Genomic DNA, 21154 nt, shown 5'->3' on the forward strand with positions numbered 1-21154 from the left:
TTCTTTATTTTATTTTAAGGATTACAGATTTTGAGGGAGTCCACACAGTAGAGTATGCCTTTGGGAAAGAGGAATCTGATGTAAAGCAATTCTCAATGAAGCAGCCAGCTAAAAAACTGGGCGATGCTAGAAAAGGGAAAGAGCTCCCTGTCTGCTTCCAAAATGCCTTGGCATTTGCATAAAGTAGGAATCTTCAGGTCCCCCCCCCTTTTCTTTTAGTGGAGAGAAGTTGGTTAGAGTGGCAAATAAGTGCCATTGTGCTCAGGCTTTGCTTGTGGGCTTCCCATGGACATCTGGCGGCCCACTGCCAGATCAACGCGCTAGACTAGAAGGAGCTGTGTTCGGATCCAGCACGGCTCTTCTTATGTTCTGATCAATTTCTACTAGTACTGATGACTATGACGCAGGTGGCGCTGTGGTCTAAACCACTGAGCCTCTTGGGCTTGCTGATTGGAAGGATGGCAGTTTGAATCCCCATGATAGGGTGAGCTCCCGTTGCTCTGTATCAGCTCCTGCAGTTCGAAAGCATACCAGTGCAAGTAGATAAATAGGTACCACTGCGGCCGGAAGGAAAACGGGGTTTCCGTGCGCTCTGGTTTCCATCACGGTGTTCCGTTGTGCCAGAAGCAGTTTAGTCATGCTGGCCACATGACCTGGAAAGCTGTCTGTGGACAAATGCCGGCTCCCTCAGACTGAATAGAGATGAGTGCCACAACCCCATAGTCGCCTTTGACTGGACTTAACCGTCCTGGGGTCCTTTACCGTTACTGTTTTACTATGATGTATTGGGGAGTTTTTAATGTTTTATGCTTTATTATGTTTATATGTGTTGGAAGCTATCCAGAGTGACTGGGACAACCCAGCCAGATGGGTGTGATATAAAACAACAACAACAACAACAACAACAACAACAACAACAACAACGCATTATAGGCAGTGTGTCTCTGCATGCTTATTGTAGGGAAGTGCAAGAGGGGACAGCAAGTTTCTGACCTGTCTTTTTTAAAGTCCTCATGAAAATTAATTTTTATATGCAATTTCCCATAATATTTTTGTGTGTTATTTTACAAAAATAATACATGCATTTTAAGGCAAACTTTACACCTGGATATGCATTTTTCTGTGCCTTATTTGGCTGGAGAACTGCACTGCAAAATTCAAAGAAGGGCTGTGGTTTGAAGGCTGGCTATGTTTCGGTTCACATATTCTTTGGGGAAGTGCAAATTAGGTAGGTTTATCTTTAAATGTGAACTGAATGGAATTTCTCCCTCATCCCTAGATGGCCTGAATCATATGTTCTTTTGTCCTTAAGATAACAGGAGGGGATGGCAACTCAAAACTCCAGTGATGACACCTTCCCAATTCCCCAGGTCCTTTGAATGTACAGGCTCAGTCTGTAGCATCGGTTTCTGATTCCTAGAAACAATGATTAATACTATACTGAGCCACTGTGAAATTTTTGGAAGTAACAGTTGAGCTGTGGTGCTGTGAATGAATTGTCTTGGTATGAGGACTGTACTTCACCTCATCTTTCATGACCTGAATAAAATAATTTTCTTCTTGTGGGTTCAGGTGTCGATTTGCTTCCCCTTTCAGATGTTATTGTGGCAAGCATGTTTTTTCCCTGGACCTAAGTGAGAAGGGGGAAAAAAGAGGAAAACTTTTACAAATAACAAATTTATTTATAAATTCTGCTAATACAGACTATATGACAACCTTTATTTAGCATGGATGCTGTGCCAGAATCAGCACAGAACAGAGAGCACCCAGCATTAATCCCTACCCAAAGGATTTCAATCTACCTTTCATAGGCAAGGTGAGGTCAAGGACTTAACAAACACCCAATTCAGATGATAAGCTAAGGGTTCTGTATTATGGTTTATATCACAGGTGATCCTTCAGGTGGAACACAATTCTCACCACGCCTTTGAGTTACCTGTGATCTAAGCAGCGGATTACAATATTGTCTAAACTGGGCCAATGAGTTGTGGGGTGAATTGAGGGAAGTCAGGTGAAGGCTTTGCTAAAGCGTTTTAAAGAGGGTGATTGGCCTGAAGAAAAGAAAGCTGCAAGCTTTCTCAAGATGGATTTGGAATGACCAGTAGTGTGTGTGAATGTATCCCACATAGAAGAAATGCATAAAGGGAAAAATGCATTGCATTCTTTTTTGAGACCTACATAGCACTTAAACACATATCCCTACCTAAACATATATTTTCCTTTATCTTACTTTCAGGTCACATGCGCAAATCTAACCAGTGGTGGAAAATCAGAACTTCTAAAATCAGGTGGTTCCAAATCCACGCTAAAGCACATATGGACAGAGAGTAGCAAAGACTTATCCATCAGCCGGCTGCTATCACAGACTTTCCATGGCAAAGAGAACGATACGGATTTGAGCCTGCGGTATGATGCCCCAGAAACATATTCTGAGCAAGATCTCTGGGAATGGCTGAGGAACTCCACAGACCTTCAAGAGCCTCGCCCCAGAGCAAAGAGACGGCCCATTGTCAAGACTGGGAAGTTTAAGAAAATGTTTGGCTGGGGCGATTTTCATTCCAACATCAAGACAGTCAAGTTAAACCTGTTGATAACTGGGAAAATAGTGGATCATGGCAATGGGACGTTTAGCGTTTACTTCAGGCATAATTCCACTGGCCAAGGGAATGTCTCTGTGAGCTTGGTGCCCCCGACTAAAATTGTGGAGTTTGACTTGGCACAACAGACAGTGATTGATGCCAAAGATTCCAAGTCCTTTAACTGCCGCATTGAGTATGAGAAGGTCGACAAAGCCACCAAGAACACCCTCTGCAACTACGACCCTTCAAAAACATGTTATCAGGAGCAGACCCAAAGTCACGTCTCCTGGCTCTGCTCCAAACCGTTTAAAGTAATCTGTATTTACATTTCCTTTTATAGTACAGATTATAAACTAGTACAGAAGGTGTGTCCCGATTACAACTACCACAGTGACACACCTTACTTCCCTTCAGGTTGAAGTGGGCCGCGCCTCTGAGACTGGACCCTGTGGAGTAAATAAATAAATACACAAATAAAATAACGCTAATTTTAAACAAAAATATGGGGAAAAATATGAAAGAGGTCACACGACAGGGCTGTTACCTTAAAGAAGAAGGCCACACCTCTTGCCTGGAATGTGTCTACACACTGCTGCTGATGTCAACTGGCTGCAAATATCTTAGCGGAAACCAGTCTAATGTCATTTCTGCCCAGTCAGTTCCATGTATATCAGTCCAGTTGTAAATCACTGTGGATTTTAAATGATACCACACACAATTTCTCTCTCTCTCTTTGTCTTTCTCTTTCTCCCTCTTTGCAGCTTGCAGATCTATCAAGATTCCTGTTAAGAGGGCATTCATTGTCTGATATATGATGTTTCAGGATAACCTATCATCGAGCAAAAAGGATTAACTAGACAGAGGATGTTTTGTTTTTGTTTTTCCACAGACTGTTATGGAAATCTTCTTTTACGGTCCTGAATACATGATAATCAATAATCCCCATTCATACATCCTATCACTTGGAGTAGCTGTACTGGTAAATAATATTGTAGGAGTAAAATGCTTGTTAAAACAGGGGTTGGGTGGGAAATGTGTGTGTTTAGAGCTCAGTATTCCTCTTTATATGAACACAACAAAGTATATTGACTTTTCAGCACCCAGTGGGCACATTCAAGGTGGTGTTAGGTGGGCCTTTTTTTGGTGAAGGGAGCCTGTTGAACTAATAAAGATGAGCAAACATTTGGAATTTACATGTGAACAGAAAGTTACGATTTTGTAGTTTGGTGGTCATCACTCAATTGAGATACTCTCCAATTGCCATATAGGAAGGAGAATGCCTGATAGGTAACATGTAAGTTGTAAGTGGCCATCTTATCTTTATAACACAATATTGTAACAAACAAACAAACAAACAAACAAACAAACAAACAAACAAACAAACAATATCCTAGTCTTCATTTGTATGAATGGTTTGTATTGTACATAGTTTAACCTGTGTTATTTGAGCTGCTTATTAATATTAACTTGTAATTGTCTCTCTGCTTGTTATTGGTTAAAAACAAGGAAATGAGGAATTCATTTTATCAATGTAGCTGTAAACTCCATTTAAGATGACAGAATTATGTACAAAGCATTTATTCAGCTAAAGTATTGTTGAAAGCTATACAACTTACAACATTTACAATCTGTCTGTATTTAGATCTTTTGTTTCCAGGTGAAAACAATTGAAATGTACATAAAAAAAAAATAAAACACTTGAATTCGAGTTTCAATATGCACTCTGTAGATGGTGGTTTACAATAGTGCTGACAGGCAGAAGATACATGGATGGTGGTGGCACCTTCAGTCGCAAAAGTTGCTCCATCCAGACCAATTCTTTATCATATGTAATGGCGACCACTTTTCAATGCAGAAAGAAGTGTACAATTCCTATCTTATTTATCAACAGAACAACTCCATGAACAAGTTAGCTAGAACCCCACGGATAGGTTAGATGGGAACCTGATGGGCAGGTTAATGTGGTGGTGGTAGACCTGTGCATCAGAGAGTAAGGTTATTACCAGTTTCCAATAAAGTAGAGGAGATGGGATTTTAAAGGGCAGCATGGGTAGATCTGTGAGTCTCCTGTCTTTTCTTTCCTCCTTCCACTGCTTCTCCCTGGAGTTTTGATGCACCTCCAATATTTAGGGCTTGCCGATCAGAAGGTCGGCGGTTCAAATCCCCCCAACGGGGTGAGCTCCCATTGCACGGTCCCTGCTCCTGCCCACCTAGCAGTTCGAAAGCACATCAAAGTACAAGTAGATAAATAGGTACTGCTCCTGTGGGAAGGTAAATGGCATTTCCATGCGCTGCTCTGGTTCATCAGAAGTGGCTTAGTCATGCTGGCCACATGACCTGTAAGCCGGCTCCCTCGGCCAGTAAAGCAAGATGAGCGCCGCAACCTCAGAGTCATCCGCGGCTGGATCTAATGGTCAGGGATACCTTTAGATTTACTAAGGAAAAAACCACACACACCCTGAAGCTTCATGTGAAGAATGCATGTAGGGAATGCTCTCACATTGTCCATGCTGCTCTTTATATCGGTGTCCAGAAACAGGCCCATCTGGTAGTTTCTGACATATGGCCCATGACACTAAAAGATTGCCCTGATTCTCACATGCAATCAGTGTCATGGAAGCCCTTTGAACATGGAACCCCCTGGAAGTGGCTCCATACTGTTGATATGTTAGTGGAGAGCCACACAGTACATGTGACTTTGGACAGACAACAACACACTACATGAAATAAAAATAAAATGTGGTTATATGATGAGGGTAGTTGAGCAATACATGTGCGCATACACATTCCCATCTATTTATCACATTTGTTTTTCATGCTTCTTTGTAGGAGCTTGCACTGATATCATGGTTGCCCGCTTTTATATTTACAGCAACCAGATTGAGGGGTGATGGATTGCCCAAAGTCTCCCCATGAGCTTCACAGCTGATTTGAATGTAGGTATCAGGAGCCCAAGTCCACCACTTTCATGCTTACTTAAGATGGAATTTAGACATGTATGCATTACACTGAGAAGATTCTTGGTTCACCTAGTTCAGGAATAATGTCCTCAAACTGGTGGCCATTTCCTAAGGCCACCATTTCCTCCAGTCCTATTAACTTGAGATCCATTTAACTGATGACGCTACCAGGGATCAAACCTGTGCTCTACCGGTGACAAGGAGCCTAGCTTTATCGTGCATAAAATGGCCTGCAGCTGATAGCAATAAATGGAGTTTTTTTGGGGGGGAGGGAACCACCCGTGCATAGTTTGTGCAGTTTATTCATTCTCAGATTTATACTGACTTATTTAAGAACAAGAAACAACAACAGGGTTCCACAACAGTATAATTTGTAGCCCAAACACACACACTGACACATGCACACACATACAACCAGATAGCTTTGAACTCTGGGGAGGAAATGTATTAAAACTGAAACTAGAATACAACAGGTCCTGCTCATTCATGTTGGGGCTTGGAGAAGATCTTCATTTTCTAATATCAGTGGGAGGGATGGAGGGCTCTTATGGACAGATGCATGTTAAGTTCAAACTTGGGTGGCAAAGTGTGCCTTGAAAAATCAAGCCATTAGCAGCCAGTTGACATCAGCATTGAGCTGCAAGTACTCAAAATTTACTTCTGATGGCACACCTTTCCATTGTCTCTCTAGACAGACGGATGCCAACAACTGATGTTTTCATAGACAATGCTATGGAACAGTTATTCACCCGCACCCTGACAATATATGGCCCATGACATCATCCAGAAGGAGGGCTTCCCTGATACAAGTTGAGTTGGAATCCCATAAGTACTTCTATTGCTCTGAAGCACAGTCATCCATAGACTTTGACTGACTAGGCAGAGAAGAGAGCAACAGCCCTAGGAGATAGTATGAATTAAGCGATCATGCTATTGCAAACAGAAACCCATTGTTTTAAGAGCTGTTTGAGTGTGCACACACACATATGTACCGTATATGTATATGTGCATAAGAGAGATGTGTGCCTCTAGTTTTAACCCAGATATGAAACTGTGCCCACATATCAAAAAGTGAAATTCCAGGCCATTTGGATATTTATTGGAATCTTGTTTCCAACATTTCCTCACAAAGCTTGAAATACTTTCACAACATCAGTACTATAAAAATTATAAAGTGAGGTTTTAAAAATGATTTTAGTAGCCAAACCAAGGCCAATCATGGAAATAGATTTTAGCTTCCTCCCTGTTTTATTCCTATGCTACATTCTGAGACTGGTAGATTCCAGACCAAGCAAAATAGATGCCACTCACACCCAAGACATAGCTGGATCTGGTTCTATGGATTTTTTTAAAAAAAATAATCTGACTAAAGAGGCTTGTATCTCAGAGGGCAGTAATTCAGGCAGGGGATACGCTATCTGTGAATCAAATGTGCTCATTATCTCGCCTTCCAAATGCATTTGCATGATTAGACAAATCATATTTTTCTGGACATAATAATCTGCTTGTTGATGTTATTTTTGTAGCAATTGTCTTGCGCTGTGTTGGAATTCAATTAGCAAGAGCGGTGTACTAATAAGTTTTTAAAATCATGTATATTTATTTTTCATTTTGCTTGTCTGGTTCCTTGCTGCAGTTTGAGTTATTTTAAAATACAGTTTCCCTTGCTTAGACTTTTGCATAGTCGTTTGGTCATCAGAACCACAAATCTGAAGTCTCCAGTAAGACTAAATTGGACAGGAGATTTTATGAGTCCTGAATAAAATGATGGATTGAGTATAGACGCTTTTTGCATTCAAGAGCCCACTGTAAAGTCCTCTCTCTTGTGAACTCTGATTCTGGATGCTTTTCAAGTTAAATATACAGAAGCAAAATCCCTGCATTTTATATTGGTCTTAGACTCATACAGCAACAGAACTAGAATGGACCAAAATATCATCTTGACGCTCCAAGTATTGGCCAATCTTCACTTTGTCAACAATCATGCAACCTTAACATTTTCTAATTTGTGACATGAATACCTTTTCATATCTCTCTAGACTTGCTTCGTATTGTTCCAAATTGTATTTCTGAAAGAGAATAAAAAGATGGGTGTCTGTATTGGAATGATCATCAACACTAACCCTTTGCTTTGATTTTCCATTCTTCTTGCAGCCCAATCCTAATCACGTTTCCTTGAAAGTAAGTTGTGTACTAAGTTCAACAGGACTTACTGTGTACTTACTAGAGCTTCTGTTTAGATCATTGAACAAGTGCAGGAGACCTTACCAAATATTTCACGTAAATCCTAACACAATCTAGCATGCTTGTTTTTCAGCATAGCCTTAAGAAGTTTATGATTTGTAATACTTTAGAGCCATGACTAGAAATCCATGGATTTGGGTAGACTTCCTTGTTCCAAATATTGTGTTTGTTAAAAGCAAATAGAAGTAGAGGACTGATACAACATATAGCTACCTTCATTTCTTAGGTGTGTTCTTTCTTTCCCATGATGTTATTTGTATTATCTCACCATGTCACAGAATTAAAGTTCTCCGTTGGGTTCATAATATTGCCATGTGTTATGTGCTAAATATTTTCTTGAGTGTTTATTGTAACTGATGGCATGAGCCTCTGTATCTTTTTGAGTATGTAGACTTGTGTTATATAGTCATAACCAGAGGCCCATGTTACCACTATAGCCTAATGCTCATTACAGCAAATGAAAAATACTATGAGCTTTTTTCCAGATAGCTTACATACCAGCAGAATTACAGTGCGGAAGAGAAAGAAGTATAGAGGATTCGAATCTTGAACACACCATAGACATAAATCTACTCAGTTATACTCACAATTCCTTGTATAATATGAAGGCAACTGATATGTGAACATTGCTTGTCTTTCCGGAATAAATAAAACAATGTTTTGCAGAAGACTTGTTACTTCTGTTCCATTTTTTAAAATAAGTAATCAACATGCAAAGGATCTAGTTCATAGCTGTCAACTTACAGATTTGAAAATAGGGGACCAGCAGCCAAAATAAGGGACCTGCAGCCTCACCTGTTCCAGGCACTCCAGTCTTCCTGTCCTCCTACAATCTGGTCAAACTCATGCTGGGTAGCTTCGAGAACACTGTCCAGCCAATTTTGTAACCAGAGGTTCAACTGAATAGAATCTGAATCACATGCACCACAAGGCCTATGCAGCCTCAACTTAAGATGGCTCCCCGGCCTGGCTTTGCACTGCAAAGTTTGCAGCAGCACGTGCAACAAAATGGCATCCAGCATTCAAAAAACCCCTCAGCTTGCATTAACTAGCCACATACAAGGCATGCAAGCTCCACCCCCCAGTCGTTCTTAGACTTCTTATTGGGTGAGCAACACAGCCAAGCAACACAGTTGGAGCCTCCCTCCTCCCTGGCCGGCAGGGAGGGAGGGAGGGAGAGGAGCTGCTTCCTTTGAAATTTAAGGGACATCATTTAAGGGACATTTAAGGGACATCCATCAATAAGGGACAGCAGCGGGACATGGCACTGGAATAAGGGACTGTCCCTTCAAATAAGGGACACTTGACAGCTATGCTAGTTCTTGTGACAAAAATATCAATGGATTTACAGAATCTGTCACCCTCACATAACATAAACATATTCCATTTTCTGGTGTGTTCGACCTCATTTGAGCATTTATCAAGTCATTCTTCTCAAACCACATTTTTCAGCAACATGTGTACCTGTGTAGAACTACTGGTAAACCTGTTGAATTGCTGCTTCCTTCAGAGGCAGTTACTGCTTTCCTGCTACGGTTGTTTAGTGCGTTGAAATCACTATGGTTTTCTATATCTGGGGTAGCTAACAAGTTCCATAGATTCATTGCAAGCAATGGACTTTGAACATGGCCACCAAGAAGTAATCCAGAACAAGCAAGAGAATATGTCCTCTAGCCAGTGCTTCATGTATTCCAAAAATAAAAATAAAATAAGAAAGAAAGAAAAGAGTCAAGGTAGCCAATGAGTTTAAAAAATCTATGACTTACATAAAACAAATCTAAAACGATACTGTTTTTAAAGTTTATAGTTGTTTTGTGTGTGTCATAGATATATATTTAACCTGAATTTTTAAAAATAGATTGATCTATCAATCCATGCTGCACCAGTATCAGTGCTCATGTAACTTTACAAGGTATTGCAAGACAGACTTTCTTCCTGAAGAATGGGAAAGCAGAGAAAACAGAAGAGGTTACACATATACAGGCAACCCTTCTCAGCATGGTAGCTTGTCAAAAACACACTCTAACCAAGTGAAGAACAAGGAAGCCATAAACCACACATTGAGCCAGACATTACCATGCCCTCCCACACTTGGATTGTTTATGAGTGGCAGCAAGACTCTGGTAACTTTCAATGAATCACACAGCTGGAACATACAGATCTTGAGTAGCAGCCCCCAAAACCGATTTAACAACCACTACATCAGCTGGTCATTGTAGTTCAGGAACATTTGGAGGGCCATAGGTTCCCCATCCCTGCACTCAATGGTTAGATCACAGGTAGCCAACAAGGCACCCTCCAGATGTTGTTGGAGGCCAGCTCCCATCATCCTTGCTGTTATGCAGGCTGATGGGGGTTAGAACCAACAACATCTGGACGGCGCCATACCTCAAGGACCATCTCTCCCCATATGAACCTAACTCAGACCCTGTGATCCACATCTGAGACCCTTCTTTGTGTGCCTCTTCCACGAGAGGACTGGAGGGCAGCAACGCAAGAACAACCCTTATCTGTAGTGGTACCTCGCTTGTGGAATACTCTCTCCAGGAAGGCTTGCCTGGCACTCTCATTATAAATCTTTAGGCAAAAACATTCCTCTTCTCCCAGGCCTTTGGCTAATTAAACAATCTATGGCCTTTTAAACTTGGGGAGAGAGGGTATTGTTTTTGTTTGTTATTATGGTATGTATCTTTGTGTTTTTATATTGTAACCTGCCCTGTGATCTTTGGATGAAGGGCAGTATAGAAATTTTAATGATGATGATGATGATGATGATGATGATAATAATAATAATAATAATAATAATAATAATAATAATAATACACCTGAGGCATTATTGAGTTAAGGGCACTCTTTGGGTTTGCCAGTCCAACTTGGCTTGAGGGGTTCAGGGGGTGGGTCTCAGGCTTGGCACACATGATTGTGTGAACCCCAGACTGGCAGGGTCACATTGTGCTTGTCAAGTCACATATGCAAAGGAAGGAGAGAGTTGTTCTCAATCCTTTGTTATGAAGCTGCCTTTAGATATGACCCGGGTGGGGGGGGGAGGAATCTTTCCTCTTGCTATAGGGAAATTCCTGCCTGGACTATAATTTGATTGACTTTATTCATTGGCTTTATTTTTCAGGTCCTCTGTGTTTATATATATATAAGTAAAGGTAAAGGTACCCCTGCCCGTACGGGCCAGTCTTACCAGACTCTAGGGTTGTGCGCTCATCTCACTCTATAGGCCGGGAGCCAGCGCTGTCCGCAGACACTTCTGGGTCACGTGGCCAGCGTGACAAGCTGCATCTGGCGAGCCAGCGCAGCACACGGAACGCCGTTTACCTTCCCGCTGGTAAGCGGTCCCTATTTATCTACTTGCACCCGGGGGTGCTTTCGAACTGCTAGGTTGGCAGGCGCTGGGACCGAGCGACGGGAGCGCACCCCGCCGCGGGGATTCAAACCGCCGACCATGCAATTGGCAAGTCCTAGGCGCTGAGGTTTTACCCACAGCGCCACCCGCGTCCTATATATATATATCACATTTTCTCCCTATTCTGTGTTGCGAGTCTTGTTTGTGGGCATGTTGGCAATAAACATACCTGTGATATGTCTATGAGTTATCTAGGCAAAAAAGTCATATACATTAACAGTGTAATAATCCTAGATGCATGTCTGCATCTAGGTGTGCATGGGATTGCAGCCTAAATGTGTACCTACCCTCCCTGGATACAGCAGTATGGCTTGTCCCGGAAAGATTTAATAAGACGGGTACTTAGGAAAGATGGTAGCAATGCAGAGAGCCCAGGGTCTGGTTTGTTGCCCAGTCTGCATCCCCTCTACGCCCATGATTGACTGGTGCTCCATCTTTTCATCAATGGCAACATTGTATTTCCAACATCTCCTGGCAATGTTATGCATTACTGGATCAGTGGGATAGCTCTTATCCAGTAGACATGGTAGTGGTGGGAAATGTCAAATAAGTGAACTGTCATTCAATAGATACAGAATGTACAGCTGTAACATCATTGGGTTTGTGACTGCTATTAAGTAAAAATATGCTACCTTTCTTTAAATGCTCACGAGCTGTTTCATGGCAATGAGCTTTGGATGAGCCAAAACAGGGAATAAATGCAACCATTTAAAAATAAACCCTTTTAACTCTATCATTATTCTTTCGAATTATAGAATATTGTTTATGTACCTTGCTGTCCCTCATGGAACGCACTTTGATGCACCTGATATGCGAAATTCACACGTGGGACTGTGGGAATATGCTGGAGACATACACAGAGATGGTGGCTAATATATCAGGTTATGAGGCTTTAAATAATATGCACGCTTTACAGCTGGTCCTAAGAACAAAAAAAAAATTATACATATTTATTGCTGCACTGTGAAACTCTTTCCCCTAGATACCTTTCTTCAAATAGATGATTGTTTATTACGAACATACTTGCCTTGGCATTCCAAATAGCACCTTTTTGTTCATATTTATGCGAGATAGAGATCTATGTTAGAAAGACAGAAATAGAATATACGGCTGAAAAGCTGTTTTGTCACCCAAGTCCCTTAGCAAAATCCCTCTCCGTGTGATGATCATTAAAAGAGAAATAATGATTTACTTCCAAAAGGAAAAAGAGAACCCACTGAATATAAATTCAAAAGCTTTGCCCAAGTGTTTATTACTGTGAGAGTTCCTGCTATCGCACACAGCCTCTGCCCATTTTCTCAATGCAGTCTGCACCCCACGTACTTCCTTCCAGAAGTTTTTTTCTGGGCTGGGGGAGCACAGGGCAGGGAATGATCCTTGCACAAATGCAGCATTGCATACAACCCCATATCTCTCTCTCACTCTGCCCCCAGGAAGGCAAGCTGTTTAAGTAGTAGCAAAACTTACAGCAGACATGTGTAAGAGGCTCCCGACTTTTTGTTATGAAAAGCAGTCACAGGAGGATGCAAGTGGAGGCATAAGAACAGTGGTGTAGGCAGGGCACCCATGGTGGCGCCACCTCTTCAGCTTCTACAGTCCAAGGCAGCTGCTTAACCCACCTCATTGGCAGGCAGGCCCTAATATGTGTGTGATTTACTTGCTATCTTGATGTTTTTCAAGTAAGCTAAACCTCTAATCAAAGAGTTGGGAACCTCAGGCATGCAGCCCTCCACTCCTCTCTCATTGACCTTCAGGACTCTCCTATGCCCCACCCCTGGGAAGTGGCTACACTTCACACCCTCCTTGAATGCTTTTTCTTGGCAGGAATGTGTCCTTTGATAATTTCATTCGCTTACCTGGACAGGGGATAGAGAGAGATGTGTGTAGTAGCACCTAGCCTATTGTGCAATGGTAATATTTACACCTGTTGCTCTGCCCACTCTTGACTCTGGCCCCCACCCACCACTGGGACATGACAACCACCCCCACCAGAAAGTTGCACGGAAGGTGTTCAAAGGGGTTCCTCATCTCTGATCTAACCTATCTTGTTCCACAGGCTCTTTTGGCCTCCCATATGGTATGCAATACAGTACAAGATGCTGCTTCTTCACAACATTAGTTACTGTATTGAAAGGAGGTTTGTGTGTCTCACTTTTCAGAATCCAGCTAAGGAGAACCCTCACCCAACTCACAGAGGGCAGATTATGCATTAGATTTGGGAGGTTGAATCCATCCACCACAAGTGGGTCTAGACCAGAGAGGGGAACCTGTGGCCTTCAAGATGTTGGACTTCAGCTCCCATCAGCCTCAGCCAACATAGCCCATGGTCAGGTATGATGGGAGCTGGAGCAACAGCTAGAGAGCCACAGATTCCCTATTCTTTGTCTAGAGCAGGTATGTTGATCGTGGGGCATCCCTGGTCGATCCTGGTCGATCGCGTGATCCTTATCTTTGGCTCTACCTCCCCCCCAAAAGCTCAACAAAGGTAAATCCAATGCTTAGATCATGAGCAGGCCGGGTCATCCTCTTATATACCTGCTGGGATTGACAAGGCATCTGACCCTCACCTGAATCTCGTAGCTCTCCTGACGAGTGCTTTGGTCTGCACCCACAGTGTGGAACTAAAGGATGAGATTGCCCACCAGATACCAGGCACTCTACTATTCAATACCAGGCACTCTAGTAATCAATTTTAATCTAGAACTTAAATTCTCAAAACTTTCTTATTTGTTAATTCGAGCAAGTAAACTACTGCTCTCACTTCATTACAAACAGTATTTCTACCTGCAACACATTTGAGCAAACCTGCTCCTATTCCTTTCATAGATATTTTGTTGCCATTGCAACTGTAGCTGCCTCTCATTAGTTATCATTTAACTCTTGGGGAAAATAATTAGCATCACACGTCATGTGAATGGAAGTTGCCGAACCAGTTAACCATCTAGAAGGATTACTGTTAATAGCACCAGTTTTCCTATAACTTGATATTGCTGGATAGTTTTGATGAACTGCAAAAGCATTTTTAGTTTGCTTTTTATTGCCACCCTGGAACTTTTCTTTATTACTGCTACTTTGTTTTGTACGATTCCTTGCAAATGAAGGAAAACAACTTTTCTGCTTCTATATGTTGATAATATAATTTTGGTTACTGAGGACAAACAAGATTGTACAATAACAAGATTGGGTACAGGCCTGGCCAGGACATAGGAGTCCTGACTGTGACAAAGGTGACCTATGTGCTTGCTTGCTTGATTAACAGCTGTTGGGAACTTCAAGGTCCCTGCTCTCCCTTCTTATGGTCTTTGTACTGGTCCTGGAGACTCCAACAGAGTAGGGTTACCAGACATCCCCAGTTCCCGGGGATAGCCCCCAGATTTGCAAATGTTTTCCCAGACAAATTCCATCCCTGGAATGTCCCCAGATTTCATTAAATGTCCCCAGGAAACGGCAATGCCACCAGGAGCACCGGAATCAACTCAATTGTTTGGCCGGGAGGCGAAGTGGGGAGAAAGCGCTGTGATTGCAAAGCACAGGCACACGCACAAGAGAGGAAAAATAGGAAAGAAAAGCCCCCTTTCTCTCCATTGGCCTCATCGGCCTCATTTACATCTCCCTGGATGGCATTCTGGCCTCTGGCAGGATCCAGTTCCAACCCTTCTTCAAGCTTCACTCCCCCCCTTGCTTCTCCCATCTCCTCAACGCTGCTGCTGCCCTGTGAACGGAGACCAAGAGCAAAGCTGGTTGTGCTCAAAGCAATGGGGAGAGAAAGGAAGAGAGACAGAGAGGGAAAGGAGGACAGGAGCAGAGTGAAATCACCCTTAAAAGAAATAAAGAAAAATCCCAGTGAATTGCATTGCCAGCTCCCTTTTATCCATGCACCTCTCTCTCAGTGTGTGACTGGAGATTGTGAAGTTCTGACACATACTCTCCATCTCCAGCCTGCACCTCTTCCACCAATCTCCATCCCCTCTCTTTTTCTCTCTTCTACCCACCCCTGGGCTCAGCTAACCATATAAACATATTATTATGTATAGAAACGGCGGCAGCCAAAAATATAGGGGGGGACATATATATTCTCCTCTTCTCCACCACCCCACTTCTTCTGCCTCCTCACCGCTGGCACCCACCCAAGCTGGTGGGAGGGGAGGGGGGCTTCTGGCAAATAAAAGCAGATTAGAGACAACTAAGTACCAAACGTGAAGGAGATAATCTAAAGGCTCGATCTGCCACCAATGGCCATTTCCCACTCCATTTGAGCTGCTTGCGGATTTATTGAAAAAAATCTGGTAATCTTACAATAGAGAGCATTCCATGTCAAGAAGGAGGGCAAGTGGGCACCCTATCAAATGACAGGGCAGGAGCTACACAGGGCAGGGCCTTTTCACTGGAGGTGCCAGAACTCACTATGAACACCTCCCTTGTTTTCTTATAATGGCAATAGTGTCCACCTGAGAGGTGCCTGAACTGAGTTCCGGTGAGTTCCGGCTGAAAAAAAGCCTTGATATGCATATGAACTGACCTTGACCCTGCAATAATAATCTAAGGCCCATTGTATTGTATTGTATTGTGTTGTGTTGTGTTGTGTTGTGTTGTTGTGTTGTGTTGTGTTGTGTTGTGTTGTGTTGTGTTGTGTTGTATTGCATTGATTTATATACTGCCCTTCATCGTAAGATCTGAAGGCGGTTCACAAAACCCTTATTAGTGTGCCTCCTCCGTGAGAGGTCTGGAGGGTGGCAACACCAAAGTGGGCCTTTTCTATGGTGGCTCCCTACTTGTGGAATGCTCTCCCCAGGCAGGCTTGCCTGGTGCCTTTGTCCCCTATTCAGGCATCAGCAAAAAAACCCCATTCCTCTTCTTTCAGGCCTTTGGCTAATTAAACAATCTACAGTGGTACCTCGGGTTAAGAACTTAATTTGTTCCGGAGGTCCGTTCTTAACCTAAAACTGTTCTTAACCTGAGGTACCGCTTTAGCTAATGGGGTCTCCCGCTGCTGCCAGAGCATGATTTCTGTTCTCATCCTGAAACAAAGTTCTTAACCTGAGGTACTATTCCTGGGTTAGCAGAGTCTGTAACCTGAAGTGTCTGTAACCCGAGGTACCACTGTATGGCCTTTTAAACTGTGGGGGTTATTTTGATTGTTATTGTGGTATGCATTTTTGTGTTGTTATATTGTAAACTGCCCTGTGATCTTTGGATGAAGGGTGGCATAGAAATTTAATAAATAATAATAATAGTATTTATTTTGAATTAAATGCATCTGATTTCAATATCATTCTTAGGAACGAAACCCAAATCCAGACCTTCGGTATGAATTAAGCTGCTGATGGAAGCTGTAATATTTTTTTTTCTTCATTTGAGAGATATTGGTGATGTGCTTAGCAATTAATAAGAGCAACCTTGCAGCTGACAATACACATTCATTTCAACAACTTATTTAGTCATTTAGTGCAACAGACCAGCGTGGTCTCAAATAGCGCCATCTGGTGACTTCAAAGACATTTTCTAGGCTATGAAGGGATATAGAAAGTGAAGTGTATGCCATTTCCTGCCCTATCCTAGCACCTCTGCTTTAGCCCAAGAGTACTCAAATATGCTATACTATACTTTTAGAGAGAGAAAAAAATCATATACCTGCTATCAGACATGCTATCTTTATTTACGATGACTGACAGAAGCTGCATGAATGGATAAGCAACTCCTATATCTATGAACTGCTGGACAGTTATGGTTCACTGCGTGCTTGAGTTATACTTGGGCAATTTGGCACATATCATGTAGAAAACGCAGTAAACTGCTCGCTCATGATTTTGCTGAGATTTTTGCGAAGCTGTCATTCTTATTTTCGGCCTTCACTCGACTGAGATTAAACATCTCGTCTATTCCCTTCTCCATCCTTCTGCAACCACCGCTGCTAAATTTCTAGATGTGCTTGGGGAGTCGAAATCAACATAATAGCTACAAATTCACCCATCCCGTGGGTTTGTCTAGACAACTGCAATGATTTTAAACAAAATGAAATGATTTCTTTTTTTGGGGGGGGGTAAGCCTAATCAAGTCAGGAGGTTGCTTATTGTGCATTTGACAATGTCTCTGTTTTTAATAGGATCAGAACAGACTGTCAGCAAAGCCCACTGATAAAAGTGTTGCTATGTTTCCTACAGATTCCTTATGACGGTAGTCTTTCCTCTCCTTTTCCTTTCCTTTTTTTCTTTTTTTGACTTCCAGCTTTTCTCTTTGCACAGAAAATCATCTTTACAAAACACATTGCAGTTCATTTCACACTGTGTTAATTGTGTAACACACTGTAACTATTACCTCTACCAGTCACAATTGCTTGTCTAATGGAAAATGATGAATTTAACAAGGAATTATGAGATCTGTTTGATCCTGGAATGAACATGTGGCTAATGATGCCTGTTGGTTGAAACACACTTCTCTTATGCCATTTTTTTGTAAAGGAACTGAACAGGAGAAATATAAAATAAATCAGAACAGTAACTGCTCATTTTCAACTTACTGAAGAAATGTTTCCCAGGCAGGTCGACTTAGAGCCAATTCATACATTCAGGGGAAAGCATATGGTACAACCAAGCCAAGCCTGGACCACCACAACATGCATGTAAGGATGGCCTTTTTCCAAGTTCTCCCACATCACAATATCCCCTGTGTGACATTTAATTTGACAACAGCAGCTCATTGATTTTAGAATTGTAATTCTAAGGTCTCCCAAATCCACCTCTATGATTTCTGAGCTGCTAAACAAATCCTTCAGCAGGCAGAGAGGATGAGACCTCTGTCAGCAAAATCTACTATGACATCCAATCAGCCATGCTTGTGAGACGGTGGAGGGAAGGGATATAGCTCAGTAGCAGTACATATTTTACATGCAGAAAGTCCCAGGCTCAGTCTTGGCAGAATGTTGTTGGTGGAGACGCTCCTTCAGGTATACTGGGTTGAGGCCGTTTAGGACAGGGGTCGGCAAAGTTTTTGAGGCTTGGGCCGGTTCACAGTCCCGCAGGCGCCGCGGTGGGCCGGAATGCTATTTCTGGCGCTCCTTCCGGCACAAAAGAGTCATGCACAGCTTCCCATGGGCTGCAGGAGCTTCCTGCAGCCCATGGGAAGCCGGCCAGTGTCACAGAAGGTGGTCCCTGCTCTGCTCCATGCCGGTTTAGTGCGGTGCACGGGAGCCAACCGAGCGGGCTGTGGGGGCCCCTGAGCAGCTGGAGGGGGTCTGGTTAAATGACCCCCATGGGCTGCTTGTGACCCATGGGCCTTAGGTTGCTGACCCCTGGTTTAGGGCTTTAAAGGTCAGCACAAACACTTTGAATTGTGCTCAGAAACGTACTGGGAGCCAATGTAGGTCTTTCAGGACTGGTGTTATATGGTCTCAGCAGCCACTCCCAGTCACCTCTCTCTTAGATTAAGGTCTGCCAGGCTTGCATGTTGAGCACACTGCTTTATGGAAGTGAGTCGTGAGCAACTTACACCCGCCATGAGCAATGCCTCAATGTCTTCCATAGGCGCTGCGTCAGGAAGATATTGGACACCACATGGTAGGACAGGGTCTGAAACAAAGATGTGCTCTCCCAAGCCCACATTCCTGCCAACCTAGCAGTTCGAAAGCATGTCAAATTGCAAGTAGATAAATAGGTACCGCTCCTGCGGGAAAGTAAGCGGCGTTTCCGTGCGCTGCTCTGGTTCGCCAGAAGCGGCTTAGTCATGCTGGCCACATGACCTGGAAGCTGTAAGCCGGCTCCCTCGGCCAATAAAGCGAGATGAGCACCGCAACCCCAGAGTCGTCCGCGACTGGACCTAATGGTCAGGAGTCCCTTTACCTTTACCACCACAGCAAGGGTCTGTAGTTTACCCCCAAAGGCACACTCTTCCATTGTCTCCTGAGACAGACAGAGGCCAACAGCTCTCTCTTTGTCAAGCCAATCCCCACTCCAAGTCACTTCTCAGGAGCTCTAACAAGCTCCATATATAACTACCTGATAGCACTCGGTTATCTCCTGTTCTGCCATTTGATTTGAATTCATCTTTAGTGCAAATCCATGACTTCTCTCATCTTGCCCCATATTTTCAGACTCATGTAGATGATAAATCATGCTCGGGAAAGATTCCTTAGTTTCCAACTTTCCAACGCTTTTCAAAAAGCAGATGTGCGAGCCACTTGAATTTCATCATATTGTCACCCCAATCTCTGGTCAGTGGGAGACTCCATGGGTTCCAACACTAACTCCGGGCTGAGTTTCCTTGAAATGAAGGTCAGTGGAGCCTGTGGTGTCTTTAGGATTTATGGTTTTATTTAAATATATATACAACCTGAGCATAGGATGGAAGGGCTCACAGCATCGACACTCCAACAGATCTTGCTTCTCCATTAGGTTTTCAGAGAAGTCCCTCAAACCCTAGCTTTGGATTCATTACACTGAGGCTGGATCTAGACACATCAAAAAACGTTTCAGGAAAACACGTTGTAAACTTCATAATGGGAAATCACATTGCCGAAAGACAGAACTCCGCAACACCATCTGGTGTCACACTGTTATAACACATTTAAAACACTTTTTCTTTACTAATGTAGCTCAGTCCTGAGAGAGTCAAGCAGTCTGTGTCTCATTAGTCCAAACTCACAGACAGGGCTGGATTTAGGTTTGATGAGGCCCTAAGCTACTGAAGGTAATGGGGCCATTTATATGTTTAGCTGTCCTTTGTCAACAACAAATTGTTGCTGATTTTTGTGTTGAATATATGGTAATGTATGGACCTAGTAGGTATCTAAAGCCATTTCCGCATAACAAATAGGGGCCTACACAACACAAAACACTGTTGCTGTATGTAGGTTTTATTTTATTTTATTTGTTTTTATCTTATATTGTGGAAATGCACATCCAGTTGTTTTTTCCTCTATTTTTTTTTGCCCCCCCCCCAAGAGAGTGGGGCCCTAAGCTATAGCTTGTTTAGCTTATACATAAATCTGGCACTGCTCACAGTCTAGCATCCCCAATCTTATAACAGTTTATTTTAATATTCAAAGAGTTATGTACTGCTTCTCCTACCCGTTTTTGTGTGGTGCACTACACAGGAGACACTAAGTGATTTTGCTTTTCTGTTTTCCCCACCACAACGTGTTGTAATATCTGAAGCTATTCACACGCTGTGTTCTCTACAGAGGGAGAGTAAAAAAACAATATTCACAGGTATTCTCCAGCTTCTGCTAGGAACAAACTCAGCTTCTTATGAATGAACTTCAAAGGTTTGTATGCAATGTAGTGCTAATTGAAAGCAAGTTAGTGGGGAACTTGTTCCACCTGCACATTTATTTTACGTCATTTCATAAAATTCATATACCCCTTGATGTGTAAGGGAGGGGAAAAAAACTTCAAATGTTGTCTTGTGGAAGCTGATCTTAAGAGGTTCTACCAGTGAACAGCTTGCCATTTTATGTACAATTTGTATATTTCTGTCTTAAGCTCTTGGGTCCACCTGCAGATCTCTTGTGTTGAATGTCTGCTAGCACATGGGTGCTAGTAGCTTGACAGCATTGGATACAACCCAAACTGCTTCATCTTCAATCCATTAGAATTGAGCCTAGAGCCTCTACTAACAGTCAGTCATAGTAACAGCAACAAGGATTCCTCAACTACAAGGCTCCTTCTTTCTTGGGAATCAATGAAGGTGGTGGTGCTAGAAGGCATTGGTTCAGGACTCTCCGCATGGTTTCTACAGTGTGAGGGGAGAATGACTGAAATGGACTGCCTTCTTCAAATGGAGTTTACTATATTCAGAAGCAGCCTTCTTCCTCACTGTCCTTCAGTGGAAGAGCTGCCTGGTCCAAGTACAGTTTAAAGATTTTTTTTTAACCCTTAAGATTGGAGAGCAGGGCTTTTCATTTTGCAGCTGGGGAGCTAACTGAACAGACACAGAGGTCACATGATCACAGTGATAATGAT

The 21154-nt window shown here is 42.7% G+C and overlaps 1 protein-coding gene and 1 long non-coding RNA gene across 5 annotated transcripts in view; one reads left to right on the top strand and one right to left on the bottom strand.

Annotated features, from left to right (window-relative positions):
• Positions 1–8440, top strand: part of NXPH1 (neurexophilin 1) — a 170065-nt gene extending 161625 nt beyond the window's left edge. For 3 of the 4 annotated variants that reach the window (XM_080975055.1, XM_080975054.1, XM_080975056.1), the window contains exon 3: positions 2237–8439. In XM_080975055.1, the coding sequence (XP_080831181.1) occupies positions 2237–2998 (762 nt within the window). In that variant the 3' untranslated portion in view covers positions 2999–8439. Of the gene's footprint in view, positions 1–2236 lie in introns of all 4 variants that reach the window. The other variant, XM_080975053.1, reaches the window with a different exon arrangement.
• The window catches only part of LOC308459640, a 215621-nt gene extending 197098 nt beyond the window's left edge, over positions 1–18523 (bottom strand). Inside the window, exon 1 of the long non-coding RNA XR_013978253.1 lies at positions 18485–18523. This is a non-coding gene — a long non-coding RNA (uncharacterized lncRNA). The remainder of the gene's footprint in view (positions 1–18484) is intronic.
• Positions 18524–21154: the final 2631 nt, after the last annotated feature.

This window comes from Podarcis pityusensis (assembly GCF_964106645.2).
Source record: "Podarcis pityusensis genome assembly, chromosome: 12".
Classification (NCBI taxonomy): Eukaryota; Metazoa; Chordata; class Lepidosauria; order Squamata; family Lacertidae; genus Podarcis; species Podarcis pityusensis.